This window comes from Sparus aurata, chromosome 8 (genome assembly GCF_900880675.1).
Source record: "Sparus aurata chromosome 8, fSpaAur1.1, whole genome shotgun sequence".
Classification (NCBI taxonomy): domain Eukaryota; kingdom Metazoa; phylum Chordata; class Actinopteri; order Spariformes; family Sparidae; genus Sparus; species Sparus aurata.
Genome location: NC_044194.1, coordinates 16,918,386 through 16,941,603, shown reverse-complemented (window position 1 = coordinate 16,941,603; position 23,218 = coordinate 16,918,386). Strand labels below are relative to the sequence as shown.

Genomic DNA, 23,218 nt, shown 5'->3' with positions numbered 1-23,218 from the left:
GGTTTTATTGTATTTCATTATTGTCTCGTCAACCAACATACTGTCATCAGCATATGACAAAAAAAAAACTAACTTTGTATGGAGTTTTCATGCTAATTCAGCCAATTAACAATAATCATACATTATCAGCACAACATTTTAAGTATAATGGGTTTTTTTTGGTTTCTTTTAATGTCTGGCCTCCATTGACACAAGTCTTACATCAAGAAGCTAATGCTTTAAGCTGGTTCAGTTAATAATTCATGATTGTTTGACCTGACAGTTACAGGCTGTAACTGTCTGGTGGTCTATATGTAATAATAATAATTTGTGCCGTAAGCTAAGTTTGAATTTACAATCAGGAGATCTGGGAGAAAAAAAGTGTGGAATCTGTATGATAAGGGTTGATTTAGCCGTTAGGCTAGCAATTTTAAAGAGAGTCTTTTTCGACCTCTGACAAACACTTGGGTCATAGATTCTGCCAGAGCTCAAGCAACAGTGGTTATTTCACACAAGACATACACATTGTGTTCAGCTGTTATGGCTGTTTATTTTTATTCTTATTTTTTTATACTTTATTAATCCCCAAGGGGAAATTATTCTCTGCATTTGACCAATCACTAGCTGCATATATATTGTAAGTATATACAAATACACACACACACACACTGCAAGCTAGGAGCAGTGGGCTGCTGTGACAGCGCCCGGGGAGCATATGGGGGTTTGGTGCCTTGCTCAAGGGCACCTCGGCAGTAGTCAAGGAAGTGAACTGGCACCTCTTCAGCTACCAGTCCACTTCCATATTCCCCAAGCCAAGTCTCTACCGACTGAGCTACTGCTGCCTACGACTTGTGTGGTTGTTTTCTAATGCTTCTGTCAATCAAACCTGCTCAAATAAGCAGTTTGAAACTTTGCGCATTTTATTTGTTAACATGAAATCAAGCCATGAAAATATAGTTATAGATACATGCACAAGACTGAAGCTGCTTAAAATTGCTTGCAGTCATTATTATTATTTGGAAGTCATTAGGACCCTTCATAATAAAACTGCAGCCGTCAATACTGATATTAGTAAGTAAAAATAGTAATATATCAGCCTTATAGGAAAAGTAAACTTCACATGGAGTTCAATCATTATAAATTATAGTATATCTTTCAGAATTATAATCTTCATATTGGGCAAAATTGACCTTAATAAAGAGATATCTGTAACAGGACAACATCGGCCGATAATGTCTGCATTTAGATATATTGGCAAGGCTCTGGAAAGAACAATGTAATCTGGTACTTATCATAATTAAATAGAAACTGTTATTTCAGTTAGTTGAATTACACCTGCATGTACATGTCTATTTTGTGTTTCCTAAGGAATTTCTGCAAACAAACTACTTACGTACTTATGTAGTTTTAGGGAATAAATTTAATCAGAAGACGCTTGCCTAAACTAACTAAATAAACAAACTCTTCGTTTTCATGACTGAATAAACTGCATAAAGAAGCTGACCTTAAAGGAAACTCAATATCATACCGTTTTCATTTTTTTTTATATGTGGCAGACCCTGCCACCTTTTTAGCTTCAAACAGTGTTTCTGGGGGCCAGATTTATCTCTGAGAACAGAGATGGGAGGTATTATTACCTCATTGTATTGTAAATATTACAGTTCTGAGTTTGAATGTCTTCTCCAAAAACTACATTGTGCCCCTTTAAAGCTAAATAAGTTGGACTATGGGGACTGTCTTTATTAAATTATTTATTTATTTATTTCCAACAGGCGTGGCTGTCTTTAAAAACGAGCAGCCTCTTGGATTCATCGAAGCCACAAGGGGGCCTCATTGTCCCTCTTTCTCTCGCACACCCTCCTCGACAGGTTTTCCTCCTCCTCCTCCTCCTCCTTCCCCCTCTCCTCCCTCTCTTCCTCCTCCTCCTCTCTCCTCCTCCAGCAGCTCTCCTCCTCTGTCTCACTCGCGCTGCTGTAGGAGCGTCTGTTCAGCTGGTGAGGCAGCTCTCTCTCTCTCTGGCTTCGTGCGCCCCTTCGTTTCCCACCTGTGCCGCGGACGGTGCCGATGGAGCAGCCCCCGCGTTACATGGAATAACCTGCGCTCTGTTCCGTTTCCCGACCCTCCGCCTTCTATCCGGATTTAGCTTTTTTCGTGTGTCTTTTTTTTGGTCTTCTTCTTCTTCTTTTTTTCTTTTTTTGTTGCATGATCGGGCATCTAAAGTTGTGATGATGCCACCGCTCAGCCTTTGGGATCGGTAATAAGCCTCCTGCGCGAGGGTTGATACATCATTCGCATGTGACTGAGCAACACTGTCTTTCGGAAGTGGACAAAACATGGACTAATTTTTTTTATATATATATATTTACATATATATACATTCACCATGGGATTATTACAGCTATTTCTGGTTGTCGGCATATTTTGCGCCTCCTCAGGTAGGAAACGGGGCTGTGATCACACAGTCTCTCGCAACACATAGGATTACAGACATGCATATTAAATGTTGTTTTGGATGACCTGCCATCAGCTCTTCTCTGAAATCACCAAACCTTCTTGATCTAGCAGCTTGCACACAGTACAGTAACCTCCCCCTTCTCTCCCCCCCGACACCAGCAAGATTTATTGTTTCCCCCAGATGTCCTTGCCTGCAAAATAACAATGACAATCTTTGTTTTTTTTTATTTTATTTTTTTGTTGTGTGTTTGCATATTAGTTGTAGGTTTTGGGGTTGACCCTGCCCTGCGCATCAGCGTGTTTGATGAACTAACGCTGGGAGAAGGCTTTGATGGAGTTACTCAGGTCCAGGGCTTCCACAGCGAGTCTAGAGCTTTCCACTTTCAAGGTACAGTAACACAAACTCCCTGTGATGTCTTTCTCCATAGGTGGAAGATGGAGGTGGCCGAACTGCTTTGAAATGAAGAGTGTCACTGCGCTTTTAATAATTTCTTGTTGTTTAACAACTTGTCAGACTAATGGGATGCCGCCCAGTAATCCACAGATTAGCTCCTCCACAGAGATGCCTGATGTGAAAATGTCAGATCATCTGATAATGCCGCAGCCCCCATATGCCTCTGTATGATTCTCCCTGCCCATAGCACAGCCTAGTGAGAGAGACTTGTCAGCAGCATCATACAGTGGATTTACAGTTTTTCCCTCTGTGACGGGGACCTAGATCCGGGGGCGGGGGGGCACCAGACTGCCACCTGCCTGAACAAAAGGCGATGTGAGATCCCCGTGAAAAAGTTGGGTGAGCAGAGGGGGAGAGATGGGTGGATTGCGAGAAGAATCATAGAAAGACTAAGCATAATCAGATTAGGCAGGGACAAAACCCCGCGCTCACCGAGACGCATGATGTGTCTTAATGGGGCCCCTCGCTAGAAATCAGCCGTCCTCTGGAGTCTGTAAGCCATCTAAAGACTTCCTGTAAGCCAAATGTGAATGGGTGGAAGAGTGAGTCAGATGTCCACTTTGTCTATATCTAAGGCATTCGGTGAATTGCTCAGTTGTCAAAGCTGTGTTCGTGCTTGACTTTTGCACGCCCGTGTTGCCACTGTTACATCTTTGTCATTCGATGTCAGGCGCTCATTATGAGCTTGTTAACGGGCCCCATCGCAGGGATTGGAGATGTCTATCATAGCCCAGCCAAATGCAGCGGCGGAGGAAATTGCTTTTGGCTCCCAGATCAGTGGCAAAATCCAAAAGACGTGGCAACATTCGAGATCTTCATAAGGAGGATCTCGACATGGCTCACATAATATACCAAAGTGACAGCGTTGTTTTGGGGACAGAGAAACACCACAAATCATTTGTCGACATTTTTTCCCCTTCCCCTCCTCCTCGCTGATATCTTCTAATCTCCCCGCACAGCCGCTGAGACAGCAGCACTTCTGCATGGAGCAGCAACTCAAGCATCTTTGTGAAGGCAGGCCATTTGATGTCCTCTGTGTAGACAACACTCAGAAGTGCTCTACCCAGGCAGGTAGCGAGAAGGGAGCGGGAGAGAGACTACAAGAAGGAGTTGTAGAAAGACAGAGAGAGAGAATGAGAGAAACAAAGGCAGTTATAGAAAGAAGCTCCCACAGCTTTTGTCACGAAATGAAAAAAAAACAAAAAAAAAACACGACCATTCCGCACCTGGCAGCTCTCCGTCATAACGCCCGTATCTCTCTGCATTACCTTTGCTAAGTACATTCAGTTACCAAGGTGGATAAGGAGGCGGCCGTGTTATTTATGGCAGAGCTCGCCTCCATTCTTCATTTGGGATGTCTATGTTAAGTCAACGATGTTGGTAGATAGAAGGGGGGGGAGGCAAGGAGAGGCGTACCGGCAAAAGGAGACCTGGGCCTCTCGCTTGTTTATGATCATAAATAGACAGGGAGAGGCGCATATTGTAGAGATGGAGGAAAGATAGTGACAAAGAAGCTGAGATGGAAAGAAAGGAGAGAGAGAGAGAGAATCAGGGAGCAGAGCTGTCTGCCAGCTGTTTGATAGACTGTGCTGATTCCACATGTATGGATGCTTGGCTGGCTGGGACCAGCAGACAGGCCCACGGTGACATTCCGACGCTCATTAGATAGCAGGCAGAACATATCCATGGCTGTCCCCTCCGCTGCCTGCCTGCCTGCCTGCCTGCCTGCCCGAAGGGGAAGGCTGTTATCTCAGGGTGCTGGGTGGAGGCAGGAGGAGGGGTGGCTGCTGAGAGCTGAAAGAGAAGGAGCAGGATATTTCACAGTATAGAAAGACGTGTGTGTACGTGTGCACGTGTGTGGAGAAGCGATTGCTACATCTTTTGTATCTCTGCCTGCCTAAGTATGTTTTTTTTTGTGTGTGCGTGCGTGTCTGAGAAAGAGGAGAGCAGGGAGGAGTGGGGAGGATTGCTGTTTAGCGCACCCCTGCTGATGCGTTTGAAGGTAGCTGTCAGCGCTACATTGCATGGCATTAGAAGAGGTGGACCTTGGGGATGGGCATAATGGAGAGGGGGAAAACCCCCCCCGGGCTAGGCTCCTCTCATGTCCTGATGCCAGGTGATGCACAGCCACGCCACAGAATCATCACATCATTAGCACCAACCCCCCCTCCACACAGTTTTTAATATCTCAGCACCCAGATATCTATCTGTCTCTATATAAGCAAGCACAGGGGCCACACCCAGAAGCACTCCCTTCCCCCCACACACACACACACACCCACACTCTCTCCCTCCCCGGCTACGAGAGCGTACGGACCGAACTCATTCGAAGTGCAAACAACACAATTGCTAGAAGCATCCTTTCAGCTGCAGCGCAAGACTCCCCTGTAATTGTATCTCTGTGTGTGTGTGTGTGTGAATCCTGTCTGTCTCAGAAGCATGTTCTCGCTCAGACTGTTTGAACACTGGCAGCGAGGTGTTTTAGTGTATGTTGTGGTGATTATGTCCCTGACTGCAGCGACACTGAAGTGTAACAGGATGGAAGAGTCTCCTTTATAATACAGCAACATCGTGTGTGTGTGTGTGTGTGTGTGTGTGTGTGTGTGTGCGTGAGAAGGAGGGGAGGAAGACAGAGGGACTGTGTGTGAAAGTGAGTTTGTTTTCCTGCATTTATGTGCGTGTAACAGATAGAAGTGTTTGAATAGGAGTGACAATTATGTGTCCCCACTGTTGAGGCTACTCCTGCCAGCTGCTTGTACGCTGGTGCTGCTTCTATGCACACTATATGATGAGCTGAAGTGCCGGGCTGTAGGAGAGATGCAACACGCTGGATGGGAGGGCAGCTTCCATTGTTGAGCCCCACAATTAAGTGCCTATGTGGGAAAACAGGCTTCTGTACTCAGCTGAATCGTAATGATCAGGTATCAATGAGGTAATTAGCGTTGACAAAAAGAAGCTAGCGTAGCGTTCATGCTAAACTTCCGCGCTCCCTTTCTGCTGCTGAACAAGCGCAGCCACCACAAAGGGAACACCTAAGCTTCCTATGTTTAGTGCACTGTATGCCGCTTGTCTTCTTTGCAGTTCAGGTTGCACAATGCAACATAGAAAGAAGCAAACTATAATCTAATGTGCAGAAATGTGCAAGTATCATACAAATGAATCCATGCATACAAATTCTGCCAATGGAATAAAACGTCAATTTTGAATGTTTTTTTGTAGTTTTTTTTTTCAAACTAGCATAACCCTAAAGACATGATAAGTAACATATCCACATTAATAAAATCTAAAAATGAGCTTTGGTATATATTTTGTTGAGTTGTGTACCTGTTCTATCCCAAATGTTTTAAACAGCGTTCAAACCCAGCGAAATTCCTGTACACGCACAGAAAACAAAATGACTGAATGGCCTCATGGTTATTATTATGCTCATTAATAAGTATTTATTTTAGCCTTTTCGCAAATTAATAATCATACTAAATTAGTTACTCGTGGATATTGTGAACGTTGAAATTAAGTTTTAGATTGGAGATTTTTTTATTTTATTTCTATATGTTTAAAAATATTTTAAAATCTATGTTAAACCTTTTTTAATGTACACAGTTTATGTTATTTTCCTCTCTGTCTGGGCCCCCCAAGTGGGAAGGAGGAAAGGAAGCCCGAGGCATTTTCCTCGATTCCTAGTTCCTAGATCCTGCCCAGAAGACGACAGCCCCCTATAATCACGTTACTTGCATCGTTTTTTTTGTTTTGATTGAGAGGCCTCGACTGGCAGAAATGACACACTCGATTAAAAAACACTTTAATTGTCTGGTCAGTGTCATAGCAGCAAAGGCCAAGATATTCTGAATCCAACATGTCGAGATCAAAAACAGCTGGAATACCTTCCCACAGTGCTTACTCAATGGTAGTGTTACAGGCTGTCTTCATGGAGAAGCCCAGAGCTTTCAGTTTCAGTTATGTTATCCAAACCCAGGCTGAGATAAAGCCTGCGACCTCACTCGCACGTGGTATTGTGCTCTCCGTGGAAGGCCAACTGACTTTGACTTGTAAACTTAAAATTAAGCTTTTATAGTTAGTTATAAGCAATTATGCCTTTGAAATTGAAGCTAAAGCTACTCAAGACAATTCAGCTGAGTTGTTCAAACAGGAAATACAATATAATAACCTGCAAATTAGATATAAGGACCACGGACCTTCAACATCCTGGTGGTGAAGAATTTACAGGATAGCTTAGCATTTCAAGTTAATCTGAAAACAATACCGACATGCATGTATATACATTTAAAGGTTTACTGAGTGCTGCAACTGTTCCTAGTGTCCAAACTGTCTGCAATGAGATCCCTTTCTGATGTGATTTTTAAGGTAAACGATGGAAACAAAATCCACTCTCACAATATGAAATTCACTCCAAAGTTTGGCTGACACTATTAGGAGGCTTCTGCATTCTGAATCAGTTGTTATTTTCCCCCAAAGTTACAGACTTTTAAGTCTGAAATTCCCTTTTTGTGCTGCCAAAGACAGTGCTTCTGTGCTGAGCCGCTGCAGAGGAACAGTAACATAAAGTGGGAATTGTAAAGTGAGTGTAACTTTGGAAAATACCCAACAGATTTGTCTGCTAAAGCCTCACAGAGCTTTTTTTGCACATAAGCAGGAATGTGAATTGTGTCCCCCATCGCTTATATTAAAATCGCTTTCTGAAGGGATCTCTTTGGGGACAATATTGATGGTGGGAGTGATTGCAGGAGTTGCTCATAGGCATGCGAGCAATACAGTGTAGCCATCTAGCCATGTTTCTCATTTGCAAAGACTTCCTGTCCATTTCCACCTGGAACTTGAAGTAACTGTATAGCCTGCAATTATTTTGGCTGTTTCAGCAGAAGACTTTTGACAAGAAAGGTTTTTTGAAGTGTTTCCATGTAATCTTGTGACGGATCTTTAACAAATTAACCAAACAAAATGTCCAGTTAATTAGTCAGCATAAACCCGTGCGCACAGATTTGCTGTCTAAATATACGTTTTTCACGCTTCCTTCAATATGTGCTGTGGTTTTTATGTATTCTGGTACATTGCCCAAAAAGTTACTGAACCTCTTCCCACTGTTGACTGACATTATCCCCAACTCCCTGTGGTCAAAGTCTGTTTTGCTTCCCGCTCTCTGAGGCGAGCCTGATCCTGCGTTCCACACAGGAGCACCGGTGACCATGGAGGGAGAGATATATCTATCCCCCCTGAGGCAGTTATACAGTTGGGTGGCTGGAAGGCTGTCATTAGCTCTGTGTATGTGTGAATGTCAGACAGGCGGTCACTGGGGAGGTGATCTGAGAATTGGGGAGAAATTGCTGGCCAAAGCAGTCCTGGAGGTGCCCTTGGCTCGGTTTAGTATTTGTTCCAGGAGAGTGGAGACACAGTGGGGGGAGATGGTCCGTCGAATGCAGATTGACTCAGCGCGGTGGAATATTCAGGAGGTGTAACAGCCAGCATTTGGGAGTCGGTGTATGTATTTGTGTGTGTGTGTGTGTGTATATGTGAGTGTGTATGCATTCATCTTAAGCGTTAGCCCATATTTCTGCATATCTTTGTGTTCGTCCAAACGTCTTTTTTTGGATCTGTACACTTGCAAAAATGTCTGCATTGTAGTGTGTGTGTGTGTGTGTGTGTGTGTGTGTGTGCTTGTCCAGTCAGCGTCTACACCTGCTTGTGTGTGCGCATGTGTTCACACATGCATATGCTTGTGTGTTGACAGTAATGACGGGTTTGGAGTTTGCTGCCGGTGGAGAGTTTATCATTACTCTAATCCCTCTGGAGAGATATTCTCTTGCCTAACCCTCCCACATATATCCTTCTCCACGCTCGGGCCGGCAGATAAAATATGGTGTTTGAAATATGCTCTGTCATTTTTCGAAAGGAAAACATTATGCCATGAGAAAATAATACATTTCTACTTGGTTTAGCCTTGTGTTTTCTCCCCCCTTGATTGGATCATTGTGTTTATTCTGGGCCCCCTTGGCTCTGTGTGGTTAGTGCATCTCATTGCTCGCTCACTCTTAGCTGGTCAAGAGATGGCTTATTTGCAAAACTGTTGAGGAGTTGTTGCAAAGATGTGGGAGGTGTTATCTTGTTCTGGCAACCCACTAGAGACCAAAGAATGAAAGTCCTCATTATTCCCATATAAAAGTGCCTATGATCTTCTCATCAGGTATCAGTAATGCTGTTTTTAGTCACAATTTCCTCTGGGAAATAATTAAATTAGAAGTCAAACATGTAATTAACATAAAAATACACTTTCTCTTGTCCTTCAGAGTAAAAAAGGGCAAACTCTTTCGAGCACAAAGAACCTCTATTCTAGATACAGGTAGAAATGAAAACAGTGTGAGAACAGGATTGTGGCAAAGCTGGGTGTGTCTGTGCTCTCAAGCTATGCTGCAGGGCACCTGTTCTAAATGCTAAATGTGTGAGCAAGCGATTTGTGCAGTGCTGCCAATGTATCTCCATGAGAATGCAGTGCTGGGAGTGTGTGGTGGATTACAGCTGTGTGGGTACAAGGGGTCAGACAAAATAAGACCACATTAGACAGTTTAAGATTAGAAGTGAAGCTGAGGGATGGAAATCAGGGGCCTGAGTGTAACCATTAAAGCACAATGTACCCAGGAGATAAGATTAGGTTGTAGCCCAAAGCTGCACTTCGTAGGGATGCTATTGAGCCAGGGGCTTTTGGAGATATCTCGTCAGCTGATATAACTCTGTATGTCTCAAAAACACAGTTTTCTCGCAATCAGCTGGCTCTCACATCCTGTAAACAGCCAGGATGGATGACAAAAGGCGTGTTATTGTGCTGAAAAATGTGCTGATTGGAATTTTAATGCGCCACATCATCATTTTCAAGCTATTTTGTGTCAGTATCTCACATCAGAGTGGTCGTTAGGAGCAGGTGGCCGCCCCATCGAGTTGCCTGCCAATAGATAATCGACCAAAGGCCCCCTCAGCAGGGCCACATTGATTTGGCAGAAGGGAATACTGGCCCTATCATCATAGCACAAGCTCACCCACCGTACTTTCATGTATGTTTTTTTGGAACGCTGAGACGACACCCCTATAGCGGTCTTAATCTTCGCCTGAGTGCCCGTCGAGAGGGTTGAGATCATTGCGCTTTTTCGTACAGGCGGCTCTACACAGACCAATCTCATCACTCCATTTAAATGATGCCTCCACCCTCCCAATCCCCCAAAGTCCCATTTGAAGCAGCCCCATTCCCCTCAAAGTATAAAGACTGGTGATGAGAGTCATCCACACATAGATCAAAGACCCATGGCTGCCGAGCTGTGGTGCAGCCCAGTGGTGGAGGCTTATTGGTCCTCACCATCCCCCCCTGCCTCATCAGCCTTCTCACAGTATGGACCCCGCCCTGACACCTGCTCCCACTGTGCTCATTTTGCTCATGATTGAGATGTCAACGCACTCTCTGTTCAACACATGGCATGGCAATGGACTGACCGGCGCGTATTGCCATAGACGCAAATCCCTTTTGGCTTGAGCTCATCTTCGCCTCATAAGTGGAAAATGACTCACTGCGTGGAACATTTCATGAAAGCACAATTCAAATAAAAAGACTGTGGCTTAAATTACAATTTAGTAATGCGGATCAAAACAAAAAATTATTTCTGAGATTATTGTCAACAGTGGTCATTTGGATTTGGTTATTAAGTGAAATCTGTTGATGGCAGCAGATTATCACTAGGCAGAACTCCTGTTGCAGTCATTGGACCATCTGTGCCACCTCAGCCAATGACACAGGAATGATACTGCACCGCCAATGAAAAATGCATGACAATGTTCTGCTATGGTGAGCCACGGATCCAGTGAGAATATTTGTTTGGACAGAGATGATTCTAAATATGTCTCCATTGGGCTTAAAAGCCCACGTCAGGCTACATACGGCTAATACGGCTAGCGTGGTAAGCAAGTAGAAGGGAAAGATGAAAACAATGCTCTTCCCAAAACGCTCCGAACGTGTTCTAACCAATGGCGACACTGTGCATGCCAGTCTCCATTATGGCATTGCCTGCTGTTTCACATTGCATTGTGTTAATTGGCTACTCCCACCAGCTGGAAGTAATGTTAATACACTGAGGAAAAGCCGCCTCGCTAGCTTCCTGGAGCGCTTAAGTGTGCCAGGGCTTCTTGCATGCATCCCATAGCTTCAAGTGAACTCTTTGATGTGATTGCTTCTGAGAAACGTCATCATTTATTGATGCTTCCATTAAAGTAGCATAGACGTCTGTGTAGAGTTGGAGAGGAGAGAGGGGGCACACTGGTGAGAACAGGCCCAAGCTCACCAGCTAACTACGTAGAAAAAACAAATGCCCTCCCATCCGCACCGCCACCATTAGCCTTTCACTTCTCCTCCCCAAATCCTTGGCTTCATATTTCTAGCCCTACACCGGGCCAAGGAGAAAGGGATTCATCCCCTGGTTCCATTTTTTGATAAAAGCTATCACATGTTTGGCACAGTGTTTGGTAGCATTAAGTTCTCTAATTCTTTTAGCAAGTGGGTGACGTTTAGTTTTATCTGAGGTGAGTGGCCCGACTTAATCTTGAAACCACTTAAGCTTCAACTTCAACCACTTAATGACTTAATTTGGTAAACATCCACATCATTTTTTTTTTAAAGTAGCCTTGTGGTTACATCTTTAGGGCCCTATGATTTCCGCGATCACGGAATTGCGGACGGAATCGCGGAATTTGACATAATTTCACTGAAATGTTGTTCTCGTGTGGAAGAGGAACTTTTGTCTGGGGAAAACTGCACGGGGGGAACCAAATCTGGGTGGCACAACAAGTCGCCGCCGCTCCCCCTCCCCACAGACTGAGCTCTCCTGTCAAAACAATGCAAGCATGCCGAAGTGGCTGCCCACGGCTCCGTCTTCGTCGGCGAAAAAGCTGAGAAACTTGACATTTACCCCTCAGTACAGAGCCGAGCAGTTCCCGAACGACTTGTATGTGTCAGGTGAACTGTTGTTTTGCAAAGAAGCAGACCTGAGAAATCATAATTAAAGGTGTAATGCGTCAGAGTTAGCCACTGTCCGATTCATATTATTTGCATATAATACCAGAGTGACTGTTAACTGCTGCCAACAGTAGCTGCTGTTAGCTAGCTAGCCCCGTTAGCCACAGCCTTCTTAGCTGACTCTGCCTGGGCTAGGAGGCTTTTCTGGATCTGCCTGAGAGCTGACCATGTTTTTATTCAATGAAACCCATAAAAACACAAAATATACTACTGTATGAAGACATGATGAAGTCAAAATATTTTTGATGCACTTTACTGTACTGTACGGTACAGTATTGAGGAAATATGTTTGTCCCCTCAATTAATTTAAGGTAATTTCTATTTAATTTGTGTACATTTGAGTTAATTACATTGAAAACACACTGTTTTTAGTAGTTTAATAAGAGTAAATCAGGATTCACAAAAATTAAAACGGAAAAAACGGAATTCCCAAAAATTAAAACGGAAAAAACGGAATTTGGGAAAAAATAAAACGGAATTTGGGAAAAAATAAAACGGATTTCATAGGGCCCTACATCTTAGATCAAAATGGTCAACCAGCGCGCAAAGTTGAGTAAAGTGGACAACATGTTCCTCTAAATGAAGCATAAAGCACACTCTTTGAGACATCAACCATGCGCTAGAGCTGTAAACATTTCTCTTTTTGGGGGGTTTTGTGTTGATTTTTCATTTATGAATTCAAATTCATCAAGCGTTCATGTGAATACATCAAATATTTACAGCATTTGGCCAGTGGAGTCCCAACGGAATGTTCTCTGGTTCTGTACAGCAAATTTTCCTGTTAAATATTTTGTATCTCTAAAATGTCAATACCACCAATGTTCAATGTCAGTATATTTCATACACTGCAGTTGATTTTAACACAATTTAGTTTTCAGTTTTAGTTTTTTATTAAAGCTGTCATTTTCTTATTAAAATAAGTGTAAAATAGCTCTTTATTCCTACAGTATTCACTGTTATAGAGGGCTTGGTTAGTAACTCATTCATCTCCTTCCCTCACTCATGTAGTAAAAGACAATACTTTTTCGGGTATCCCTGCCCTCTTTATCCAATCAGGACAGAGCTCTCCATAAAAGCGGGGGGTTATATCTGTTCATGACCACACAGAGCAGGATTCTCATTTTTAATGGCAATGACAGAACAGTGTATACCAACAGTTCCAACGCTCCTGGTCAACAGGCCAACTTGTTTATTGGGCAATTTCAACCCATATGTATTATTTATTAATAACAGTTCACTGTTCACACTGTCTATAATTACACTGTTCATATTGTATAATATTATGTATGAATAAGTATTTCTATTTCTTACCATTTTATTATATTGTTTATTTGTACAATTATTATTGTTTATTATAATTTTACTGTCCCTTGGCAGCTTTAACACAGAAATTTCCCCAGACAACACTCTGAAGTGAAGAAAAACACTTGAAAACAACGACAATGCTTACAGAAACTTTAACAGTCTTACCATTGCTATATTCTCATTAGTGTTTTCATTCCAAAAAGCAGTGAATTTAAGTATTTTTTTAAATCTGATTCCTTTACATTACTTGTGTTTAACACAAAGATATTCTGTCATCCTGATTCAATGTTTATGAATTAGATAACTAGATGTAGGATTTCTTAGGGGAGACAGAATAACCCATCTGAAGTGCGTTAGTCTCTGATTTTCTTTTCGGAAATGAACAAAAACTTTAAAAAACATCCAATCTTGCAACGTTGAAAAAAAAGAAATTAGAAAGAAATCCTGGCTCCGTCCTTTTATCCAGATCTGCAACCAGAGTTAATGGGATCTATTCTGGGTGAAGACCCATCCTCCATTCAGGGTTTCGTGGGAATCCGTTCAGTAGTTTTTGTGTAATCCTGCTGACAAACCAACAAAAAAAAAAAACAACGTACATGGACGAAAACATAACCTCCATAGTGGAGGTAATTACACACTTCAAATCCACTTTAATGCGTGTAATGTGTTTAAGTATTGCATATTCATATACATCAGTAATCCCTTGACAATTCACAGCTGCAACTTTGGCTTTTCATTTGCGTCGGCCTGCCCTCAATATATCCTGCAAAAGTCCTTGTGAGATTAATAAAACATACATATTGAAGACACATTGTTAGTTCTAGTTCTTTTTTTTATTTTCACAAGGTTAATCTTACGACGGATGGAGGAGAATCTCCGGGAGCAACTGGCTTTTTAAAGGTCTAAATGATAATAGTTACAGTGATAGCTGTGACTATTAAGACGTAATGCAGGTTGTTTATGAATCATGAGGTTGGATGCTTTTGTCCACTTGTCAAAGTGTCCTTTGGCATGCCGCTGAACCACAGACTGCTCCCGATCAACAGAGCCGTCCTGTGCATCACATCTCACTGCCGTCTGTGTGTGATGGTGTGTGTGTGTGGGCAAATGAGAGACAAATTGTAAAGCGCTTGGGATGAAAGTGCCATATGAATGCAGCCGTTTACCATTTTTGCTATTTGAATATTATCTGATATTTCTGTCTTCCTTCTAGGGTCCTCCAGGGAAGTAGTGGCTCCTGTTGAGGTCTCAGAGCAAATGGTCCAGAAGCTGAGAGGCAAGAACGAGTTCACTGTGCTGGTGACCCTCAAACAAGATCACCTCAACTCTGGGGTCATCCTGTCCATTCATCATTCTGAGCACAGGTATGATCACTTCACATCTGACAGTATATTGCGGTAAGATATGTTCTATGATGTGTAGAAAGAGGGTAACCCGTGATATTCAGTCATAATACTACAGTTTCTTTTGTATTTGTATTCTTTTGCATCTCAGACATAGTGTAGCAACCCAGATCATTGTTGTATACAATTTGAAAGCACATGGTAAAACACATAAAAAAATATATTTAAAAAATCAACGTGAAATTAATTTGAGATACATATTTAAGCAGCGTATTACAGAACAAGAGCCCAGGATGTCACACGGAGTACAGTGCAGCCCCACTGATAAACCATAATTAAAGTCATTTCCTAAATCTAGCAGTCAGTAATGTGTTTGTGATTGAAACCTGAATATTTGTATTTGATAAGTATTTAGATGTTCTACATACCAGCCTGGTAAACAAAGCAAAGCGCCAAGTGCGGCGATGTATTATTCACAGTCCATCAACGATCCAAACATTGAGTCTGTAATCGTGGATTGAAAACTGATGAGACCCTATCCGCAGTTAGCATGCTAATGTTTTCCATTAGTTTGTGGTAGCTGAGCCGTTGGATGATCAGAACAGCAATCTGAATCCACATAATGCGTTGATTGAACAGTTTGTACATTAAAGTCAGTCCTGAGAAGAGAGCTCACGGGGATGTTAATGACTTTCCCCTCTGCTGATTAGCTTTCCCAGCCATTCATATGCAACAAAGCAGCACTGCATGGTTTCATCTGGAGACATGGCAAAGACTAATTCAGTGTCAGAAGTGTTAGCAAGTGCATTTATGGAGCTGGGATGAATGTGCATGCATGGCTGGGGGAGAGTAAATCTATTAGATCGGGTTTGCAGATAAATCAATGCCATTGCCACACTTGCACAAGTGTCTGTTTTTTTTTCTTCTTTTGAATAATGTTTCCAGCAAATGAGTCTAGTTTTGAATAAGTCTGTCTTTAAAGGCAAGGGTGACGAGTGTGTATCGGCGGCTCTTTCCATTAGTGTCACTATGGTGGGTGAATCTCAGTGGTTTGGAGAGGAGGATTCTGCGGGAATACTAATACGCCAATGTAAAGCGTTGAACCTCTACAAGTCAGCTATTGTTGTGTGTTGCTGATGTTGCACTTAACAGCTATACAGTGCCATTATGTTTGACTAGTGATGTGATTAAATTTAAAATGGTGTTGCAAATCTGGGGAGATGTGAGTGCACTGCTTGGAAATGAGTGGCGTGTTTATCTCTCGGCGCTGTGCCGATAGAGGAGCCCCGAGTTTTGACACTCGCATGCAATAGGTTTACCTGCGGACAGAAATAAGGATTTGCTTCCACTAACAAGACTTAAATGCAACAAGACATGCTGTACAGTGCAGGGAATGCAAAATTCACAGGGAGACGCTTGTGGCTGTTATTGGAATCAGTTTGCTTGGACATTTTGCAGGTTCCTGGAGCTGGAGAGCAGCGGCCAGCGCAGCGAGGTGCGACTTCACTATCGTACCAAAGGCCAACAGGCCCACACGGAGGTGTTCCCTTACAGCCTGGCCGATGACCAGTGGCACAAGGTCTCTGTGGCCGTCAGCGCCTCTCATGTCATTCTATATGTCGACTGCAACAGGTAAGATGCTCAGGTGCACGCTGAGTGAGATTATTCAGCCTTTCAAATGATTTAAACTGAAAATGCAGATATGTAGATATAATCCAATATGACACTGATCTTATTAGGTGGATTGGGTATCTGCCATGACACAATGGATCCACATTAGATTTAGTTGTATGTCAATATCCTCACAAAATTCAGTATTTCCATGTTCGGTTACATTCATTGATACACTTTTTTTCTGTTACAATAACTCTCTTTGTGTTGCCTAACGGGAAAATTATTCTGATGAGTTCCAAGCAGCGAGTACTACAGATGAGATAAAGTGAGGTAAAAGAGTGCACCAGATCAGTCCTCGTCCTCGCTAACAGCAGATAACCTGAGTTATGGTATTGGTATTCTTTTTTTATTGTTCATTTCTCAGGGACAATGCATTTTAAAGAACAGTACTGTAAATATTCCAGAATTAGCCAGGAGTGTAGTTTTCGTCTGCAGTGCCTGTCAAGGTATAACGCTGGCAAGTTTAAAACAAGTGTCATGATTTAAAGCCCCTGTACAGACTTTTCATTTAGTGTTGATTTTGGCGGCCCCGCTGGACGAAAGCGGTAGTGTTTTGCCGGAATGAAGACTGCATTTCCCATGAGCTCTAGCGCCCACTGTCGTGAAGACGTTTGTCTGGCCGGCGCGTGTAGATTTGTTTTGGAAACGTCGGAAAGACGACGGGACTTGCTTTGAAAACTTTTTTTTTTTTTTAGCAGCTATCTGCAGCGTGCATAGGGACGAGGTAATGTGTCTATTTGTATTTCTACTTAATATAATATGCCGCCGGTGAAACAAAGTAATGCTGCTGTTGCACTGCAATTTCCCAGCTATATATATTACCCTAGGTGCTACAGAGCTAGCGTTACAGCAAAGTCACAGTGATTGTGATGGATGTTTTGTTCTAAGTAAGAAACTGAATCATTTATAATGACAGAGGATATTACCGGTGCATCGTTGCAGGTCGGCTGGGCTGATACACACAGCTGAAATGGATGCGTGATCTAAGACGTTTGTTGTCCTTTTCACGAGTGTAGTAACTAGAGCTAATCTAGTGGTAATGTTAGCCAGCTTTGTTGTAACAACATGAATTCATGTATTGCTGTAAACTACGTCCCGCATTACATTTCATAAATGAAATAAAATTTACAAACCTGTCTAGGAGGAATCGGGCGAATTATGGATCCGACCCTCCCTTCAAGCCCCGCAACTCTCTCCATCTCTGGAAGGAATCGCCAATGTTTATCCGTGTTTTAGCCCTAGCTCGATCGGATTCCCTCTCTGCCTTTCGTTGGTCTTCGGTTCTAATTCTTTTTCTTTTCTTTGTCTCATTATCAGCCATGACAAAAGTTTTAGCTCGGTTAGCACTGGCTAGCGTAGCAACAAAACAGCTATGCCGTATCCTGAATGTCGTCAGTTCCGGTCTGACTGCCGTAAATCGTTTCGTCAGTGGTCCGACCCGACCAATGCCTTTCAGAGGTATAGAATTAGACTACTTAGAAAAAGCGTATCTTCACGCTGATGGGCTCATTTGCTGTTGTAGGTAACAGAGACACATCATCAGAAACCAGAGACTTTTCTATATCCAGTTAAAAACTCCGTACAGGGGCTTTAAGGCATATTGATTACAGCGAAAGCAGGACAAATACATGGGCAGCAATAAAAGCAGAGCAAATTATGGTGCAGCAAAGCTCAAAAAGCAACACAACAACAAGCGAACACAAGTGAGAACAGACTCAAAAGTTTTCATTTTATTTCATTCAACGTGTCCTTGCTCTAAAATTCAGTGAAGTGGTGCAGTAAATGGGTACTTTGATGCAACACTCTGGTCATTATTATGGAAAAAAACTGTCATCAAAGTTGGATTCATGCAGTCGCTCAAAGTGTTTTAGGCTCATTCATACAGTTTACACAGAGAATGTAAGTGGAATGATTTGGGCAAGAGTCCATATTTTCCATTTTAAAACATCAGTTAAAAATGTCCACGTAATGAAAGAGAAAAAGAAGAGAATATAGACATATATATGGACTCAACTACTAAGATAAAACTGAAAAGTGCTTGGTCATTATTCAAGTTAAATTCTAAGGTTGAGCAGAACTGTTGTCTCCCCCTTCTGGCAAAGAGAGTAATGAGACAAACACTGTCTACGTTCATACTGTATGGCACATGCCTCTGCCACAGTCCTTGTTGCTGTAGCCTATTCTGTTGCTACAGTTGCTTTTATGGTTGTCATAAAACGCACCACCACTGGTGCGCCAGCGCAGGAATGTTGCCACAGATGCTAGACTTACAAACTCCAGAATCATGCAAAATACAAAGAGATTTATCCGGCTGGGTTTGGCTCAGTCATCACTGGCAAGGGCGTGAATGTAACAGGCGATCAGTTGACATTTTAAAGTCCCACACTCCAACCTAAGGCATATGAAACGACACCACAGACGGGACATTTCTTAAGCCTTGGTCAGCTGTCCTATGTGAATGGACCTGGTGCAACCCTTGAGTTGCATCTTCCATATGAGAGGAGTGTTACTGTTTGTGTACGTAAATCCGTCTTGGCACAATCAAAGAAGCAGACGGCCACACCATGTGCATCGTAGAAAGCATGCGGCTATCTATACCCACCTCAGGGTAAGAGGTAACAGAAGGATTTAACAGGGCAAGACCTTCAGTGCAGGGGAAGATGTTTTTTTTTTTCTTCTAAATCGGTGAAAACTCCACCAATCTGTCACCAGTATAACCAGTGCTGAATTTGTTTTTGCAGGATCTATGAGCGGGTGGTGGAGGCCCCGTACATGGACATACCTGAGGATGCTTCGTTCTGGCTCGGACAGAGAAACGCGGCTCATGGCTTCTTCAAGGTTAGCACAAACTTCCACTCTCATTGACGCCGATCTTGCTTGTGTGATAAAATGATTCAGAGGGGCAAAAGCAGGTGACGCGTGTCAACTGTTGCACCAGCTTTTCGTCCCGGTCTCAGCCTTGGTTTATTACTGTATCTTCTCCCTCTTTGTCTGGTTTGTTTGGTTTTATTTATTATAGCTGTTGGATTTAATTGCGTGCATTTCTCAAGGCTTACCATTTTAATTTGAGGGTTGCTGTGCCTGCCCGAGGAATTGACTTTTTTTTTGTCATTGTTGTTCCCTTTCTCTTACTCTGCAGCTAAGCCCAGTGCAATTATCTCAGCAACACCCCACAACGCTGATTTTGGAGAAATCATTAAATAGCCTCTGGACTGTGCTCATTAAGCTTAGTCTATGGTCTTGTTTATAAGACAGGGAGACATATATTGCCTCTCCCAGACCGGACCGCGCTCCAAAATATCCCACCTGGGGAGACAGGTTGGGGCAAAATGTCAGCTCACCAGCAACTAAAACCATTTTAATCAGTCTGCCGGTGACTGGCTCTGTGTTTGATGGTGTTTGTGTGTGTGTACCTGTGTGTGTGCGTTAACGCTTTACACATTGTGTCCAGGCTGTTTGATTTCCTCCGTGTTAATTGGGAGATGAAAGAAGCCTCGGAGGTCACACACTAATCTCGTCATGTAGCCGCATCTCTCCTCGCCACTGTGAAGCCTTGATTAGTTGCTAGGGAGGCACATCTCCTTTTTTTAAAAAACACACTGCTTCATTAGTACATTCTCACACACACAAACAGTCGACGTGTGGACGTGGGTGTCTGTCAAACGAAGACGAGAAAATTCACATCCCTAACAGTCATAGTAAAGACTCCAGTCAGAGCGTGCGTATGTGCATCTCTGCCTCACGACTCAGCACAGTTCGCCTTTACAGTCCACACACATCGTAGGATAGTTAAACCTATTTCATCCTACTTACCAAGTGACACGTTTTTTGGAGGAATTTCATCAGTTGTGTGTCATTAGAAGTTGATTTGTATGCCGATGTAGCAAAGTGCTCTGCATCCCAACTTGAAAGGCTGCAAAACAATTTACTTTTAATCCAGGCAATCCTAAATGCAACAAGAAACAGCAACTGCTGACGTGTGCAAATTAGGTTTTACTTCACAGTCTGGAAGTAATTTGTTTTTAGTCTGGCAGGATATATCTTCTCATGACTATTTGCATTTTGTAGAAAATGTATGTTGCTGATTGAAACTTCACTGTGCTGGTTGTTGTTTCTCACAGAGTCCCATTTCCGATACAGATGGGGGCAATGGGTGATGTGTTCCTGCATGCATACGGCAGTCAACAGTGTCAGTTTGGACAATACGACTGTTAGTTTTGATAGTGATGCGTTGAAATGAAACATGTATTTTTTTCAATTTCTAACCGTATATTCCTGTGTTAAAGGTCCAGTTTGTAAGAAAGTCGATTTTTGAGTCTCATTCCCTTCTCTAAAAAATACTGACGCTAGGGATGGCAGCAGACTTGACCTCCAATGAGGGAATGAGAATTACCAAAACAACTGTCTTACGAATTGGACCTTTAATTACTTTGCTACAGATGTTATGTTTTTTCACCCATGCCCATATCTTGGCGTGTTGGCTTGTTTCTATGTGGATCTGAATGAAGCTTCCTCATGGAATAGTGCACGGATCCTGATGAAAATTATCAGGCATATTTAGGTGGTTGGTATCTAAGACACTCTGAAGTGTTGTTTCACTATGACATCAACAACATACTCTCAAAAGAGCGTTCACTGCAAATGCGTGATGGAAAATGTATACGATGGCTGCAGACAAATGTATAGCTTTACGGTTCCAGTACAAGTTTGATGGACACGACTCCAATCTGCTTCCATTTCAGTGTGTCGCCATGAAAAATCATCAAATCATTTCCGCGGGATTTTAAATTTATGGCCGGTAAATTGAAGTGGCAAGACAATTTAAAAAACAATTTCTCCTAAGTTGAACCCCCCTCCACTTCTGTAAGGGAAACACATGCACTCAAGGAATGAAATGGGCCAGGTTACCATGGCGACAGGCTATCCGTTTGTGTGTACGTGTATACGCGCATGTGTGTGTGGGTTTGGGTGTTCGGACACAACATGAAAGAAGCTATCAATTGGGTCTTATGATATCAAATTGAATCTGTATCTCCTGTTTATGTTTATTAGAGGAGAGTGGAGACAAAAAATAAAAACTCCATCTACCTACTAAAACTCCCACATCATTTGGTTCACTACGCTTCCTGTTGGTGTGCAGTTATGAGATGATTCATCCGAGCAGCAACCTTGGAGATGTGTTATCTCACAGCTAACTTCTCTGTGTCTCGCCGCACAGATTGAAAAATACATTTTGCGCTCGCTCTCGGGTTTACTGCTGTTTCTCTGTGTTCAGTTTTACAATTGCAGCAGTTAACAAAGCTCTCGTAAACAGGGTTGTTGGTTTTGTGTTTGCATGGCCCGCGTGCACTCGGGCTCCGTGTTATCTCATGTGGAAAAATGTACCGTAAGCACACTTAAGACACCACCGCTCTCCGCCTATTTATCCCTGTACGACACATTAACGTGCTATGTCTCCTTGCTGACCGTGAGCTGTTTTCCTCCTTGACTCAAATGTTTGTTGTGTGTCTTGTGTGTGCAGGGAGTGATGCAGGACGTGGAGATCCTGGTGATGCCACAGGGTTACATCTCACAGTGTCCAGATCTGAACAGGAGTGAGTGAAGTCTCGTACTTTATACGTTAAAGAAGCATTCTAATGAGTTGAGTTTGATTTAATTTACCTCTGGTGCTATATTTCGCTCGGCACTTGACTGCTTTGATTTTTTTTCTTTTATTCGTATTATTTTTTATTTAAATTCTTCAAAAGACTCACTTGAGAAATAACAGCTTCGGCAATTGGAAAACAATTCTTCAATAAGAAATAAAAGTGTGGTTAAAGCTGCTGAAAGCATTATTGTCATCATATTATTAAAACTAGAATTTGTTTATAATTATATTGCATATATCTCTATAGTCCAAAAGTAATCACTGTTATAGAGTGTTTGCTCAGTGACCCCTGTCTCTCCTCCCCCTGCTCATGCAGTAAAAGAAAAAAATGATTTTTTTTGGTATCCCTGCCCACTTTACCCAATCAGGACAGAGAACTCCATAAAGAGGCGGACCCTGTCTGCGAATCGAGCAGAATCATCCTGTTTACTGGAATGGTGGAATAAGGAAAGCTACCAGTTCTAGCGCTCCTTGTGAAGGTCACACCTCCAAACACGCCAAGCGTTGGGAAACACTGAAAAATAGAAAGCTTCCTCTAAAAATAGAAAGGAGTTGTGCAAGAGTGGTGACGTAGAGAGGAGGACGTGGATTGCTAACGGCGAAACGGACAGGAAGTTTCCTAAAAACGACAACAAAGCTTACAGCAGCTTTGATAAAATGTTTTGCAATCAATCAGTGAAAGGAGAATTCACACAGTATTTCCTGTAGATGTCTTTATCACCATAACTGAGACAAAATGCAACCTGATGCACCTACTTTTGAATTCATATAGCAAACATTACAGGGCCGAACTCTTATAGATATAAACATGTGTCCATCCTGAAGTGTGTCGGTATGAAAAAGATGATCTTTGGTTGTATGAGGAAATCATTGTCATTCAAAAGTGTATGAATTAATCAAAATATCAGTTCAGCATGTTTATTTCTGACACTATTACGTTTCAGCTCTAAATTTAATAGAAAGAACCTTTTTCTCTGGTGTTTTGCTGCCACGTTGTAGGTGGCACTATTCTGTCTTCACCTGTTTCATCGCGGTGGCTGTTGTAGCTAATGCTAATTCTCCAGTTGTGCGGGATGTTGCAGACAGACTGCTTCTCCTGCCAACAGGGACGACACAGAAACGTCTCACGATTTATAATCTTCCCACTGATTTTGTGTCACCACGCATCCAAAGGTTCCTATAGAACACGTTTTACTGCAGTTTGAAGTAAAAAAAAATGGAGAGAGGACACCTCAGAATATGTTTCCAATAATAAAAGAGTGAGGAGAAGTTGAAATTGATGTCCTGTAATTTAAGTT

The 23,218-nt window shown here is 42.5% G+C and overlaps 1 protein-coding gene across 1 annotated transcript in view; it reads left to right on the top strand.

Moving 5' to 3' along the window:
* Window positions 1-1,895: 1,895 nt before the first annotated feature.
* The window catches only part of nell2a (neural EGFL like 2a), an 88,690-nt gene continuing 67,367 nt past the window's right edge, over window positions 1,896-23,218 (top strand). Inside the window, exons 1-6 of the mRNA XM_030426445.1 lie at window positions 1,896-2,414; window positions 2,693-2,821; window positions 14,470-14,620; window positions 16,058-16,231; window positions 19,015-19,111; window positions 21,795-21,867. Of these exons, the coding sequence (XP_030282305.1) occupies window positions 2,363-2,414; window positions 2,693-2,821; window positions 14,470-14,620; window positions 16,058-16,231; window positions 19,015-19,111; window positions 21,795-21,867 (676 nt within the window). The 5' untranslated portion in view covers window positions 1,896-2,362. The remainder of the gene's footprint in view (window positions 2,415-2,692; window positions 2,822-14,469; window positions 14,621-16,057; window positions 16,232-19,014; window positions 19,112-21,794; window positions 21,868-23,218) is intronic.